The 15,602-nt window shown below is 42.3% G+C and overlaps 1 protein-coding gene across 2 annotated transcripts in view; it reads right to left on the bottom strand.

The window, feature by feature from the left end:
• ROCK1 (Rho associated coiled-coil containing protein kinase 1) overlaps nt 1-15,182 on the bottom strand; it is a 135,714-nt gene extending 120,532 nt beyond the window's left edge. For both annotated transcript variants that reach the window (XM_006277187.4, XM_006277188.4), the window contains exon 1: nt 14,601-15,182. In XM_006277187.4, the coding sequence (XP_006277249.2) occupies nt 14,601-14,693 (93 nt within the window). In that variant the 5' untranslated portion in view covers nt 14,694-15,182. The remainder of the gene's footprint in view (nt 1-14,600) is intronic.
• Between the last annotated feature and the right edge of the window lie 420 nt (nt 15,183-15,602).

Below are 15,602 nucleotides of genomic sequence, written 5' to 3'. Positions count from 1 at the left end.
GGCAACCAGGGCAAACCTTGCAGTAGATGTAGGAGGCTGCCTGGAGGCACGTTCTGACAGCTGGGGAAGGAGTGACAGGAACACATGGGTTCAGAGAGCAGAGGGCAAACCGCCTTTCCCATGCTGGAAATGTCTAAATGGTCCCGGCTGAGCTGCTTCCTGCCCTGGCTCTGTTGTTCTTAAACCAGCAGCAGCCAGGAACTGTTCTGGAGTTCCCAACATAGCAATAATGCTGGAGCATGGACTCCACTGGGGTGAAGGGCAATTCTGGAGCCCCTAACTTAGAACATGGGACAGATGCCCCTCTCTCACCCTTAGTGACACTACTGCAGATGGCACAAAATGATTAGGGACCTACCAAAAAAATTGCAATTTTGCAATTTTTGCAGAAACCGATTTTGAGCAGGCTCCACAAAAAAAGTGCAGGGTCCACACCTTTGGTGGTCTCCCTGGGGAAAAAAAAAAAATCAATCTCACTGAAAAAAAAAAATGTTGGTTTCCTCTGGGGAGCCAGAAGTCCTTGTGACCAGTGTGGCCTGGCTGCACAGCCCACAGGAAAAGGGGAGAGAGAGGATGGTGTGCCAGCATGGCAAGAGGACTGCTGCCCTGCTCCTCACTGCTGATTGGCTGTGAGAGCTATCCATCATATGGCCCCACCCCTTGTCAACAGGTGGCAAAGGGCAGGGCCAGGACTGACAGCCCTGGCAGCCAATCAGCAGCAAGGTGTGGGGCTCTATGGCAGATAGCCTGGAGCCAATCAGTGGGGAAGAGCAGGACCACCAGGGCCCCTCAGCCAGAAGCATGGCAGGAGCCCACCATGCTCCGCCCACTGTCAGGCTTGCAGTCTGCCCATAAAATGATCTTGCAGTCTGCCAGCAGCCACTCTGACTTCAGCAGATCCCTAAAAAATGATACTTCACCTGACAAGGTTCCTTGGGTGAATTTGATATCTTTTATTAGACCAACCCAAATGGTTGGAAAATAGTTATTCATTCCATCCAGGAAGAGCACACACCAACTGCTGCAGCTTCCTGAGCCTGACAAAGGGTTTTTGAAGCCGAAAGCTTGCTTAATAACTATTCTCCAACCATTTGGGTTGGTCTAATAAAAGATATCAAATTCACCCAAGGAACCTTTTCTGCCTATATCCTTAGACCAACACGGCTACAACCTAAACCCCTGCATACTTCACCTGACTATTTTCAGAGTAACAGTTGCAATAGGATAAGTCCTATTCCTGTTCTTAAAGCATTACACAAACTCTGGAATTGAATTTTTCCTGTGCACCCTTAACTTCTTCAATTGCCCATTAGTAAAAATTTAATTTACTTAAGTAATTGGTCCAGGACACCAATTAGTTCTCTTTAGGCATAATGAAAGCTTGCAGTCTTAAAATCCCTTTGGGTTGAAGGAGGACCTGCACTGTTTGCCACTCTAAAATGTTGGTAAAATTCTAATTCCCAAACAAATGACTAAGATCAAAGCGTATACTTGTATTAGAATGAAGAAACCTTTTTACCTGAAGTACAGACATGGACTGGAAGACGTAACTCAACTGGAATGAATTCTTACCCATTTTATCTGTAGGATTCTTCAAAATTGTCCAGCTACATGCTATAAATGGAGCTTGTTTCGTTTTAGTCAAGGGATACATTTTGGAAGCTACCTTATACAAGAAGTCTTGTAGGTTATTTGGCTACAAAAATCAAGCCTAACAAAAATAAAATACAGAAAATGGCAATATTTTCCCCCAAAGATTGTACTCACCTATTTAGGTGCTATACTTGGACCTTTTCAGATGAGAACCCAAGATATTTTTGGAACTAGTTAAGTTCCTCTAATGAACTAGTTAATTGCAAATATCACTGGCCAATTGGAGGCAAATGGAAAACATCCTTTAAAAAAACTGACAAAAATAACACATCAATAAAACACACCAGCAAAACTATAGTATACAGTTAATTTCAAGTTCGGGTACAGGTGACCCTCCCTAGCAATATGCCTCAGGGAAGTCTTCCCCAGATAGGAGGAATAACTGGCTGCTTGCAAAAGTAAAAAAAACAAAAAAGTAAAGAAAAGTGCTGCTTTACTTTAAACTCAGCATGCTCCCGAGCCAAGCCCAGTAAATGCCTCAAAGAGGCAGCACATAACCCAGCTCACCCAATGTCTGTATAGATCAGAGACTTCGGGGAGGGGGGTTGGCACTTACCTACTAGCCAACTGAATCAGCTTTAGCTACAAATGTTGAAAAGCCCTACTGAAGCACCTGATCTATACAAGCGCTGCGGACCGAAGTCGAAGTAATGCGCTGCTTCTTTTGGTAAAGCACATTTTTGTTTTGTTTTTTAACATCTGCAAGCACCTCTGTTACAGCTTTTCAAGTTTGTTTTGTGTGCCTAAAGTTAAATATCTTGTGCAATACAAGGAGCCTCAGCCATAATGCAAGTATACGGTATTGTATCTGGCTTGGATGAAGCAGGCCTGAGTAAAACAAGGTCCTAAAAGTGCCTTCAGTCAATCACGCACAATTAAGGATTCAAATAATGCACTGTATGAAAGAAAATTTACGCAAGACTTTGACTAAAATTAAAGCAAATCAAATTCCAGACAGTGTCTGAGGCCCTCTCTTTAATTCAAATATGCTGCCTTGTAAGTGGGAGGAGCTGAATATTTTAAAGAGTGGGAGGAACTTAAATTTTTTAATCACTAGCTTACTGATCTTTAAAAATATCCTATGGAGATTTTTTTAAACTTTTTCCTCTCCCCAAATCCTTTGAGTGGTTTTACCATTCCTTTAAGCAGGTAGCTTCCCCTTTCGGAGCAGCACATTTATGCCATATCATATCAACTAAGCATTAGACACTACAATAAAATGGAAAAATAAAAGTCAGAGCTTGCACGAAATGCATTGAACACTGATTAGGTGATTGGTTTCAAAACGTTAAAATGCCTCAGAATTCGTTGTAAGGTCCTGCAACAATTAGCTCTCGACTCCAGGCCAGTTAAAATTGAACAGTAGTCTAGAAGCAAACAAGGGTACCACTTACTGGTCACAGCTTATCAGTTTTGTGGACAACATACTAGAGATGGGTGAAACAGGACAGGTCATCAATACAGATTAATCTGGATTTCTTGGGGAACTATGTGCTGTTATACAGAATTATACTTTCTAATACAACCACACATCTAGGAACAAGAAATGGTAACCAAACTTTCAAGACAGAGGAAAGAGCCTGGAGTTGGGAGGACAATCAGTTGAATATGAGCTCTCAGTGAGCTGTTGTAATCCCAGGCTAAATGTGATCATTGAATATCTGAAGAGGGGAATATTAAGGAAGGAAGTATTTGTTTTAATGTCTGCATTAATGCTCATGCAACTGCTCCTCCAATACTGCACACAGCTGTGGTGTCTACAATTGAAAGGAAGAGGCTAATACGTTGGAGTGGATTTAGAAAGAGGCACAAGAATCAGCTTTCTAAAACAAAACTTATGGCAAGAGATCAACAATCAAGGAGACAGGTAAGTGGCCATTTTCAATAATTTAAAGGGACCAATACAAGAAAAGTTTGGTAGGAAAGAGCACTTCAAAAAGAGAAAAGAGTTTGACAAGAGCCAATGGCTAAAAAGCTGAAACTAGGGCAAATGCAAATTATATAAAGGGTACCTTTTTATAAAACATCAAGTGTAATTTACCATTAAAATATCTTACCCAGGTTTACCGTACTTTCTAGTCACTAGAGTATTTAAATAAATAAAAAATACATTGTTCCCCCCACCCAAAAAATTATATATAAACATGGATGTTGTCTTTTTTTATTTTATCATGGGCTTACTCTGATGACAGTATATACTTTAAACACACTAAGGGCCAAGGTATTACATAAATCAAATTAAAGTCTTTCATATGGAAAAGGTTTCATACAATCAGGAAGTAAAGGTACCTGCTAGTCCAAGTGATAGAGATGAAGTAGTACACATTTTTCCAAGCAATATAGGTAGAAAGGTATTATGATAGACATTAGCATCTACATATCGAATAAAAGTTCCCTGTAAAGGTTGACTTCCAGACCTTGACCAGGGTTAGATCTATAGAATCTCTTTATTACCAACAAGCCTATAAATACAAAGCTTTAGCTCTGAAATCCCTTGACACATGCTTAATGACTTCTATTTCTAGTGAAAAGGGTTCCCAAAAATAATTAGAAGCTATGGACAAAGTATTAAAATGAAAGACCATTTAAAATGCATCTAGTACCCTGAACAGATTGATGGAATTCCAAGGTGGGAAGAGGGATATGAGGCTTGGATAGAAGCTTCTACACATCAAATTTCAGAGCCTTCTCTGTTGTGGCTGCAACATGATGTTGTTGCTGAAAAAGATGCCTTTAAACAAGAAAGTTAGATGAGACACAGAAAGATGAACGAAAACTGCTTAAGGTACCTGACTATAGACCCTCAGATCATCCTTCTTTGAAAATAGCAGACACGTAAGAAATTTGCAGTTGATTTCACTTTTCTCCTATATAGTTAATGTTTCATTACTGAATAACGTATCACCTTGAAGGTAAGTTCTTCTACAGATTTAGTTCACTTAACTTCCTATTCATACTAAGTCTGGTTGCTTAACAGAATAGCTTACAAACAACTCCTGGTGTTGAGTCCATAACAAATCATAATAAGCTTAAAGAAAGAGCCCAAAGGAGGCATCAAGAACATTCTTCAAAGAGAGTGTGTAGTCGTATCTGGTTATTTCTTGAAAGCCACTGGTTAGGTGTGCTTCAAACTGAGAATCTTTTAAGAGTGCGATCCTTTTCAAAACACACTAAGCATCTGGTATGGGCAGCATCCAATCCCATCATCACCATCTGGGAGAACGTCTGTTCACCACAGCGCCCGAAGGGATGACAAGATCGAACGGTCACAAACTCCACCGCAACCGATTCAGGCTGGACATAAGGAAGAACTTCTTTACTTTCCGAGCCCCCAAGGTTTGGAATAGACTGCCACTAGAGGCGGTTCAAGCACTCACTTTGAACGCCTTCAAGATGCATTTGGATGCTTATCTTGCTGAGATCCTATGATCCCTGCTGACTTCCTGCCCCTGGGGCAGGGGGCTGGACTCAATGATCCTCCGGGGTCCCTTCTAGCCCAAATGTCTATGAAACATATGAATGTTGGACCAAGTAGGCACCAATTCAAGTCAAGCCTTTTATCCTTTTGGATGTGGTAAACAGAACCAAGTCCAAATTAATCTAAGCTAAGAAATTTAAGGTTTCTTATCTAAAAAAAACAAAGAATCTACAAAAGAACCAGCTAACCTTAAACATAAGCAAAGGGGGGGGGGGGAGAGAAGGAGGGGGCAGGAAAGGAAGGAAGGCACAAGTGCTTTTTTTGAACACCACTGTTACCAGTACTGCACCCCACTGGTATATGCAATGGAGTGCTGCACATACCTAAAATGTCATAGAAGAATGGCTCATTATTATAAACTGACCTGAACAAGACTGAAGTCAGGAACACAATTCCTCCCTCTTCCCCACTCCCACCCTGCTTTTAAGTTTAGCCTCACTTCTCTCAGCACAATGAAGTGTTACAAGCCCCTCCCCACAACATGTATTTTTTTTTTATTATTAAAAACCATCCTGTTTATAACCATTCTGTTAAAAGCCAACCTGCTTGTGCAGGTTGCCCCAACCATTGTCATGTTTATTTCCTTCAGCCTCCCTGGAACCTCTTGGGCATCAATCCCACCTTTGCTAAAATGTCAACAAAGCTATTCATCAAAAAAAACCTCTCTGCACAACTAGTAATTTTTATTATTAAAATACATCAAGCAAGATCAAATCCAATAACATTTGCAGGTTCTGCTGAAAGCTCTCTTGGAAGCTCATATGTCTGTTTCCCTCTTTAACAATGTTTAAGAATATCGCCTTTCTTGAAGGAAATTTTTAAATAACCAGAGTAACACACCCCACCCATACCTTTCTAAAAGCTCAGGTTTTGTTCTGTTGCCTTTTAGAACGCTATTTCTTCACTAGTCTTGCTGTTATCAAAGCACAAGCAATGGCAAAACTCCCAATATATCCACCCACTCCCAATATGCTGTTGACTGCCACCTTCTTTAGACAGACAAATTGCTTAAAACTGCAAAGGCAGTTGACAAGCTAAATATACTAGGGCCCCTAACTATTCAGAACCCTTAGTAGGCAAGAGATGGATTAAAATCTTGTCAGCTTGTCCCCGCTTAATGGTTTATGAAAAATGCCATCAGCAGGAAGAGTTTTCATGAAGAGAACAAACTACGGAAGCTGTGAGAGGAATAATGTGATATGGTAAAAAGGTAACAAAGTTTATTAAAAGAAGTCCAATTTAAAGGTCTTTTGCATCTGTTAAATGGGACAAACAAGACACACACACACACACCCCCCACTTCCCTAGGCACTAAAATATAAAAAAAGACTTCAACTAGAAAAAAATTTTACACCCAACAAGTAGAAGCTGATAAACGTGAATACAGATTGTTGTATAGCTATCTAGCACACATGAATAAAACAGACATAATTAATCTACCATGAGAATGTTAGAATAAAGGATTAAGCCTTGATACATAACCAAAGGAAGAATATTTCTTGAACATATTTATGGAAATTAAGGCTAGGCAGTCCTCGCAACTGTCTTGTCTGAATTTCAAATACTGCATGGGCCTCACTGCAGAAATCTTCCATCACCTAAAAATTCTGGAGTAGGTCATGTCAGCTTCTAGCTGCAGAGTAAATTCTGATTCAGCCCTTATGTTGCAAATACATACAAGTGCCCATTATAAAATTACTAGGCATTCTAGCACCGTTAAGAAAATATAAGCTCTAGAAACATTTTTGTCATGATGCACTGCAGCCAGGATATGGTGATTTGGTCATGAAACCGTCTCCCCCCACTTCCCCCCCCAAAAAAACCAAATGAAACCATACATATTTAATAGTTAAATGTATTTTTTCCATGTGTGTGTAATTTGAATTGTTTTATTAATTCTAATCCATACTCTAGAACTAAACCTTAGACTTTCTGTGCAATCAGCTTTTTGATGATGCAGACAGATAAACAATTATGCCATTTTCAAGTGGAGGATGGGGGGGAATTTGCTTTTCATAACAGCATGTCAGATGATCCATTTTGTTTTACCAGACTCTTCTGCAGCAAGTGAAACTAAACTCCAGAGATTTACCTCTAAATGAAACAAGGTAAATTACTGCAGTTTACCTAATCACTTACTGTACGGTATAGCAGCAGACAGATGAAACTACTAAAGCAGATACAGTCACACCATGGCAGAGTTCCACTTCCAACTTCTCAATTAATTTAATTATTTTATCTGCCCACACCCAGAAGGATTTATGATGCCCATATCTTTATAGTAGTATCACAGCACCCAACTATTCCTGAATAAGTGGTCACCCCCATTTTCCCTTCACAGGTTAGAAAGTCTAAAGGTCACATTGTGAACAAAGGAATCAAGCATGTAAGAGCTTTAGAAGTAAAACCTCCAATGTGTGTGTCTGTGTGTAAGTGTAAAAAGACAACCCTTACTGCCTGGCAGTTTCATTTTTCCTGCATAGTTGCAGAGGGAGTGGCGCTCTCTTACTTGGCTGGGACCAATCCCGTGAAGGATTCTAAATGTCAGGACAGACTTTGAACTGTATTCTGAATTCACTTAGAAACCAGTAAAAACCTTGAAGTGGCAATCACTGTTCCAATGCAGGTATACTGCTGCCCTTCGAACTAGTTGCGAGACTGTACCAGACAAATGCCTGTACCAGACGATCTTAAATACTAATTACAAGAATTATGCTCATGAGTCCTACGCACATGAATCATTTTGCTCAGATGTCAGTGTTACAGGGCAGTGCATAAACTTGTCAAGAGATGGACTTTTTTGGTGCCATGGTTATTTAAATATCCTCCAGCAATAAAGAACCCAAAAAAGACCACAAAACTGCAAACTAAATGAGAGCATAGATGCTTCTCAACACCCTGGAATGTTGCAGGGGGGCTAGCTCACCAAAGCACTTCTGCCCCGATTCAATAAGATCATGTTTCAACTTTAGTTCAAGCGTTCTTTATCAGGCTGTTGATTTAAGCAAAGTATGGAAAGAACAGAAAGATGAACCTATTTACATTTGTTTTAAATAAGCCATAATTGGGTGGTGCCTGCACACCCCTGGCATTTCTGCCTGTGTTGTTTCACAAGCTGTCTGGCTTTAAGAAGCTTCTGCAACTGAGCAGATGAAGACACCCTGTGATACCCTGACATGCCCTAGTTTTAAATCAAAATAAGGAACTATGCTATTTCAGTATATTTCTATTCCCATGTGCAGTGGAGCTTGTTTTTCCTTTTAATTCAGGGAAGAAAATGTCAATAGTATCAAGTATCAAATATCCAGCAAAGGGGGGAATCTCAAAAAAAAAATCTCAATACAGACACACACAGACACTCTCCTCACAAATACCACAACATGAAAGATAAGGATCTACATCTTAACCCCAAGCACTCCTCATATAATATCCTAGGAGGAAGGAAAAAAATATCAAGAACATTTTGTATATTTTAAAATGGGACTGAAACGGTAATTCTGGTAAAAGCAACACTATTTCCTTGCATTCCTCCTAAGTCTGGAGATAGAAGTCATAACCTCAGAATTATGCATCCTGTAGAATTTGAAAAACATATTTCTTTTCCAAAATAGCTGCATTTATATGTTAAGATTACAGGGAGAAATAAATATGGTTGTGTTATCATTAAATAATAATGAACTATGCATACTTATTTTCATGGATAGCACAAGCTTTATGACAAACTGCAGCATTTGCTTCTTTGCCTTTAAAGGATTTGAGTTTTGTTCTTAATTGGTCACTGTCATCTTTCAGCAACAATTAGTATTCTGATTCTTTCTTCAATCCTAGCAGGAAAAAAAAACCTATAAAAATCCCCTTCTAGCTAAACAAAATTAATTGCATCTGACAGGTTTTAAAAATTAAGTGAGCAATGGGAATCTAGAAGTTTCTGTTTAAACTTACCAAGTCCAGCATACATTTAAAGATGCTGGCATTTTGACAACTCAGCTAAAGTACCCAAGTATCAATTCTACCTTCACTCCCCACAGTTGCTGAACACTAAAAACACTTCACAAAATTAAAACATCAGACAGAAGCTAGAAACCCATACTGCCAAGCCAAGTTCCATAGCCAGTACCTCAACCCACTAATCCACAGCATCTCCAGACCAAAGTACTGAACCCTTCTGATTTAATTATGCCAACCAAAGTTGTAAACAATATTATCCATTTTTAGAAGACACTGTAAACCTGTGTATAACATTCACATTTGTATCTTAGAAAAGTGGAGTGGGTTTCCAAGTCGGCAATAAGTCTGCCCTTTAATTCCAGGTTACCAAAGACTTTACCAAAGAAGTTACTAACTTCAGACAAGAAGTCATGTGCATTATTAGTCTAGATCAGCAATTCTCAACCCGGGTGTCACAGCATCCTGGGGTGCTTTGAGATCCTTTCAAAGGTACTGTGGGGTGCAACACAATGTTAGGTTTGAAAACATGATTCACAAGATAAACCCAAAGACTTCAAATAGAAACTCATAGTTGTGGTCTTGGAGTTGTTTGCAACAGAAATACTGCTCTATTATTTTTCTGCAATCAAGAAAAAAAAAAGTGAAAACCAAGAGCTGGCATTTCCCAAGGGATTCCTCCAGTCTATCCAAGGGTGTCTTCAATCTAAAAAGATGGACAATCACCGTTTTAGATTTTCCCAGTACCTGGCATTTCCCCTACCTTTTTCACTACCCTGTTCAAAATTGGTTTCTGAACCTGACTAGTAAGATACTTTCTCAATTATTTTCTTTAAGCATAGAGAAAAATGGAACTTTCCAAATACCAGAAGTGTTTAATCATCAAGTGAATGTTTAAACCAATTTAAAAAAAAAAGATTTCTGATGCCATAAAGGATTGTTTTGACAGAGGAATATTAGATACAGAAAAGAATTTCAAAGAGGGAACTACTTAAAAAGTGTTTTTGTTGTCAAGTCTCCTAAAAAATGGAGTTAGAATCTCCCCCCACTCCCCCAAGTTAACTGCAACACATCACAAACATTTATTTTAGCAAGTAACAGAGTGAATCAACTGAGAATGTTACAGTAGATTTTTACTTAATATAGGAAATTTACTGCCTCTCCTTAAAGACCACAACATCCAGGCCATCAGGAACTAGGGAAACGCTACATAAACCGAGTGCTGTAATAATACATTTTTGGAGCAGTCCAATACCTCTACGCAAACTAGGTAAAACTAGTCATATACATGGCCTGTAGTGCTGTCAATTATTTCCAAGCCAAATTTCTTAACAAGTTAAGAGGCATTTGTCATCTTTTAGGATTAGGATTACAGGGAGCTTGAAGTTTTTAAATTAAACCATTTGAGTTATCCAAGTGTCTAAACAATATTTAAAGCATGAAAAAGGACTTTGTGCTTAGATAACTCAAAAACCCAGCCAAATGGAATTTTACCAAGCCTTTGTTTAAGTTAATTCTGGATCAAGTGAAAGGCGTGCGCGCATACTCTCTCTCTCTGCCCAGGAGGGTTTTTTTGCAGTTTTAAAACTGATACCCAAACATTTAGAACTTTTGTCCTCATTAACCTTTTTCTAAGTCTCTTTTCACTCTTTTGTGTGGTGAAAGGTTATTCACTGAATCGGTTAAAAAAAGGCAAAAAAACTGCTCTGTTATTAATGAAGCACTACAGGGCTTGCAACAATAGCAAATTTCTTATTTTGCCTTTGGGCCCTATTTAACACAAGGTGTGCACCAGCATTTTATTAATCCACACCCTAGAGTGTTTCACTAGCTATCTGACACACCCTTCATCGTTTTACTTGATCTTTCAACATTACATAGAGACTCTAGGGTTTAATGTTTTGACTGAAGAGTTAATAGATCACCTGTATCAAGTTACCAACAAGGTTCTCACTTGGCTAGACACTCAACACATTCTGGCTATCACTTTGAAGGCCACAGCTAAACTGAGGGTGGTAGAAATCCTACACTGACCATATAAAAGTTAACTGAAGCCTATTCTAACCAAAGATCTGAATCTCTTATTCTTGCTCCATTTTCTCATGTCTCATCTTTTTTCCATGAGTTCACTTTGTTCGTCTTACTGGCTACTACAATATTTCTACCCTGCAGTACATTTTTCCTTTTTCCTCTTTTCTTTTGTCACTACCTCTCTCCACCTACAAACCAGTACAAAGCATCAAGTGGTGGCTGCAGAAATCTACGTTACTAAACAGACATAGTGCTACACCTTAAACTGGCTGTGAAGCTGTCCCAGACAAGTGCTTTCTGTGTTAAAAATGAATTGCAAGAATCATGCCCATGAGTCCAACACATGTGAATCATTTTGCTCAGATGCTAGAGTCACAAGACAGCACATAAGCTTTGGCTGTTAGAGATGGACTTTTTTTGGTATCATGTAGATATCCCCAAGCTATGAGAAGCCCACAACTATAAATTCATAAATCCTTTCTTGGTATGATATTCACCTGGGTAATCCCCCCACCCTGCTTCTGATGCTAGAAAAATGGGAAACGGCATGGGAGCCAGTGTCCAGAACCAGAACTAAATGAAAGCAAACAAACCTCAACAGCACAATGCTACTTCAAGAGTTAAATTTAAGGGAGAAACAAGAGTGCAGGAAAAGGAATAAATGGGCAGGGAACAGGGGAGGAGGGGAGTGAAAATAAGCCATTATAAGAAACAGATTACCCCTGAGAGTGTTTTTCTTCACACCAATATGAAAAGTTGTGCATTGTACCTAATAAAAAAAAAAAAGGCGGGGGGGGGGAGGAGGAGGGAGAAGGTGACAATTCATTTTGTAAATTATGTAAATAGAAAATAATTGTGTATTTAGGATATTTGGACTATATATTTACATATTACAGCTGAAACATGCATTCAGCTGATACCTTAAAGCCAGGTATCAGCTAACTGATTCTCAGCCAGGATGCCCGGAAATCTTTTCCAGGATGACACACATGGTGCCACACAGTGTAAGTACTGTTAGGAGTATACAGGGCCACCCGGGGAGCCCTGCGGAGCTGGGTGGAGCAGGCACGGTGACTCCGCACCAACACCGCTGGCTTCATATCCAGCCGCTTGCTACCCGCACCCCGCCACTGCCGCCAATGGCAGCAGCGGCTTGTTCAGGTCCAGGGCACATGGGATCAGTGGGGGCAGGGCCCCACATGGGCTGATTTGCCCCAGGCCCAGCACTCTGCTCGGGTTGGCTCTGGTTGTATAAACATGATTCACAAGATAAACCTAGATATTTCAGATAGAAATACACAGTTGTGGTCTTTTTGATTCTTTGCAACAGAGAAACTGCTCTATTATTTTTTCCTGTAGGTAGAAAACTAAAAGCAAAAACTAAGAGCTGGCATTTCCTGAGGGGTACCCAGAGTCTATCTCAGGGTGCCTCAAGTCTAAAAAGGTTGAGAGAACCATTACTTTATGCTATAAGTAGTGAAAGCAACCAGGGACACAAAAAACATTCATTCCTTTAATAAAAAAAAACGCTTTTTAAAATTATTAACTTAATAAGTAGAAGCAAAAACAGCCCAGATATTTGCACTGATTTTTATCAGAACCAAGGAAGGGGCATCAGAACTACAGTTGTGTACACCTGTCCTGTGGAACTGTTTCTAAGCTTCTTTAAAGCAAACTGTTTAAAATGTTAGAGACTTGAGATTTAGATACAATTTAGCCATCTTCAAATGCTATTAAAAAAACAGAAAATACTGTTTTTCTACAGAAAGTAAATTAATTATGCTACTCTATAGCTCTAAATGAGCTCTTGTCAATGAAAGAATATGTGAAGTGTAATGTATTTTTTCTTATAAGCAACATATTATGTTTTGGACTAAAAAAAGCACAAAACCTCTAATAAATAACCAATTCTAACTCCTTTTAGAGTTAAGAGATAAAGATACAAGAGCTGGAAACAAACTCCAGTCAGCAATAACATCACCAAGGATGTGCAAAAGTCAGCTCACCAGACTAAGCTGAATACTAAAGTCATCTCTCATTTTAATCAAGAAATATAGTTTTCAACTGTGTTTCTTTTAAACGAATACTAACTAGGCAAAGATAAGAAACAAAGTAATTCTCTCTTGCCAAAAGGAGATACCATTAAAATTGGATGCTCACCATGACTTTAGTGACTACACTGTACCTTGTAAAACTGTAGTAATGAGTCAGGCAAAGGCCTGGGCCAAAACCATGTGTAAGATTTTTCTACAGGTTAGTAAAACCATGTCAGGGAATGTGGTACCAACAACTGTCCTCCAGCCTAGCTAACAATATGGCTCTAGACTCTAAGCAGCAGATGGACATGTGGATGAGGCCCTGTCCAAACCACAGGCTGAAGCCATGCTTGTAGTCAGGTTCCCCACCATATTCATAGAATTGCCTAGGCATATTCGGAGCAAAGACTACCACCACACTTCAACTGGTGGGTTAAAGTGGTGGGGGGAGGGGTGAATCCTAGTGGTGAAATTTAGGTGTACATTCACACCATTTAGCTGTACATTTCAGAACAGTTAGTCTAGCATCAGCTTAGCATGTCTAACCATTCTTACCCTACCTCCGTGTGTGACATCTGATATGATTACTTAACAGTAGTACTTCTGTAAATCGCAGGATGTTACTTATTAAGACGTTTAAAAAAAAAACAGAACAAAAAAAAGAAAAAAGAAACCACAGACATCCTTATTACCACAACCTGAAAGCCATCCACGGATCCTCCCTCCTTCAGAGGGCTGATGTTTTAAAGACAAAACAGAACAGCACCAACCCTCACACATCTTAAGCCCTACAGTTCAGCGAGGGTCATGTTTTGACCTACCAGACAGAAAAGCTCATTACAACCTCAGGATCTTGTGAGGGAGCAGTAAGCTAAACGGAAAGTACAAGACATCATGTCGAGTCCGTAACAAGGAGAGGCAAATACAGGTGCACGGCTTGACACCACAGAGCAGATGAACCACAGCATCTGAAGCAGCGTCACAAGGTGAAGCCAACTATCTGTTAGCTCCTCTGAAATTATAATCAGACAGACAGACAGAACTCCCCCTCCCCCCCCAATCACCTGCCACTGACCACACGTGAACTGCTGCGCTGCTACGAAGACAGCACACTGCCACAGGATATCAGCAGCGCTACAATGAGCTAGAGCAGCTCCTCTCCTCTTCCTCCGCTGCTGGATGGAAGCAGAGCCGAGCCCAGCAGAAGCCAGCAGCCCACCAACCAGCCTCTCAGGCAAGAAACTGCTCAGGACTCTCATCCCCCCAGCTGTGAATGAAGGGAGCCCCGTCCCAGGCCACGCCACCCAGAGCCTTCCCGGCTGCAGCTCTGTCCCATCCGGCGCGAGGAGAGGGGGGCTCTCCCCCGAGACTCGCGGCAGGATTTCGGGCGAGCCACGCGGGCCTGCCCCCCAACCCCTATTTACGAATTAAGGATGGATTGGTAAGCGGGGACTCACCAGCAGGCAGTCCACGTTGACCTCGGAGCGGGGGCTCCTCAGCATCGCATCAATCTTCTCCAAGCGGGGCTCGAAGCCTTCCCCCGTCGACATGTTTCCCGGCGGGCTCGGGCCGCCCCGGGCCGCGGCCAGGCTTCCCCGCCGCCGCGGGCGCCCGCGGGTGGCGGCGGCCTCGCACACGGCGCTGCCTGGGAGGGGCCGCCTAGGCGGCGGCGGGCGCCCTGCGGGCTCCCTGCCTGGCGGCCGGCCCGCCGCGCCCCGCCGTGTCCATGCCCCCGCGTCCCGCCCCGGCCCGCGCCCCCTTCCGCGGCTGCTTCCCCGCGAGCGGCTTCAGCGCAGCGCCGGCGGCATCCTCCACCGCTGCCGCTCCCTCAACGCGCCGCCGCCATGGCCCGGCCCAGTTCGGCTCGGCCAGGCCCCGCGGGCTGTTCGGCCGCGTCCGCCGCCGCGGGGGAGAGGGCAAGGAGGGGCAGGCGCGGCAGCAACGGCAAGTCCGGGCGACGCGGGCAAGGGAGGCTCGGACGCAAATATGTCCGCCTTCCTGTTTGAACAGATCAGGGGCCGCTGCGCAGCGCGCATGCGTGGACGGACAACAGGCGAGGGGGGAGCTACGGATGCGCGTGTGCCTGTGTGGAGCGCGGCGCGCATGCGCAACCGGCTAACGGAGAAAGGGGTGGAGAAAAGAACGCGCGCGTGCGCAGCCGGCTAACACAAAAGGAAGGCACGCGAGCGTCGAGGCGGCAGTAGAGGGACAGATGCGTGTGCGCTTCCTGCGTCGTTTTCTCTTCCACACCACCCGCCGTAGCCGGTGGCAGAACGAGTTCTGCGGGCCAATTAGCGCCAGTGGAACGCCGCTGGGGGCGGGGCGGAAGGGCGCGCAGAGGGCGGGGCGCGACGCGACCGGATGCGGGCTCGGAGCTTTGATCCGCGCTGCCGCCCCTGTCCGGGCAGGTTGCCGTGAAAGAGGCTGATGTGATGGGACCTTTCGAAGGATGTGGCGGT

The sequence above is a fragment of the Alligator mississippiensis genome, chromosome 3 (genome assembly GCF_030867095.1).
Source record: "Alligator mississippiensis isolate rAllMis1 chromosome 3, rAllMis1, whole genome shotgun sequence".
Classification (NCBI taxonomy): Eukaryota; Metazoa; Chordata; order Crocodylia; family Alligatoridae; genus Alligator; species Alligator mississippiensis.
Note: the sequence above shows the minus strand (reverse complement) of the source record. Positions and strands in the feature narration are given on the sequence as shown.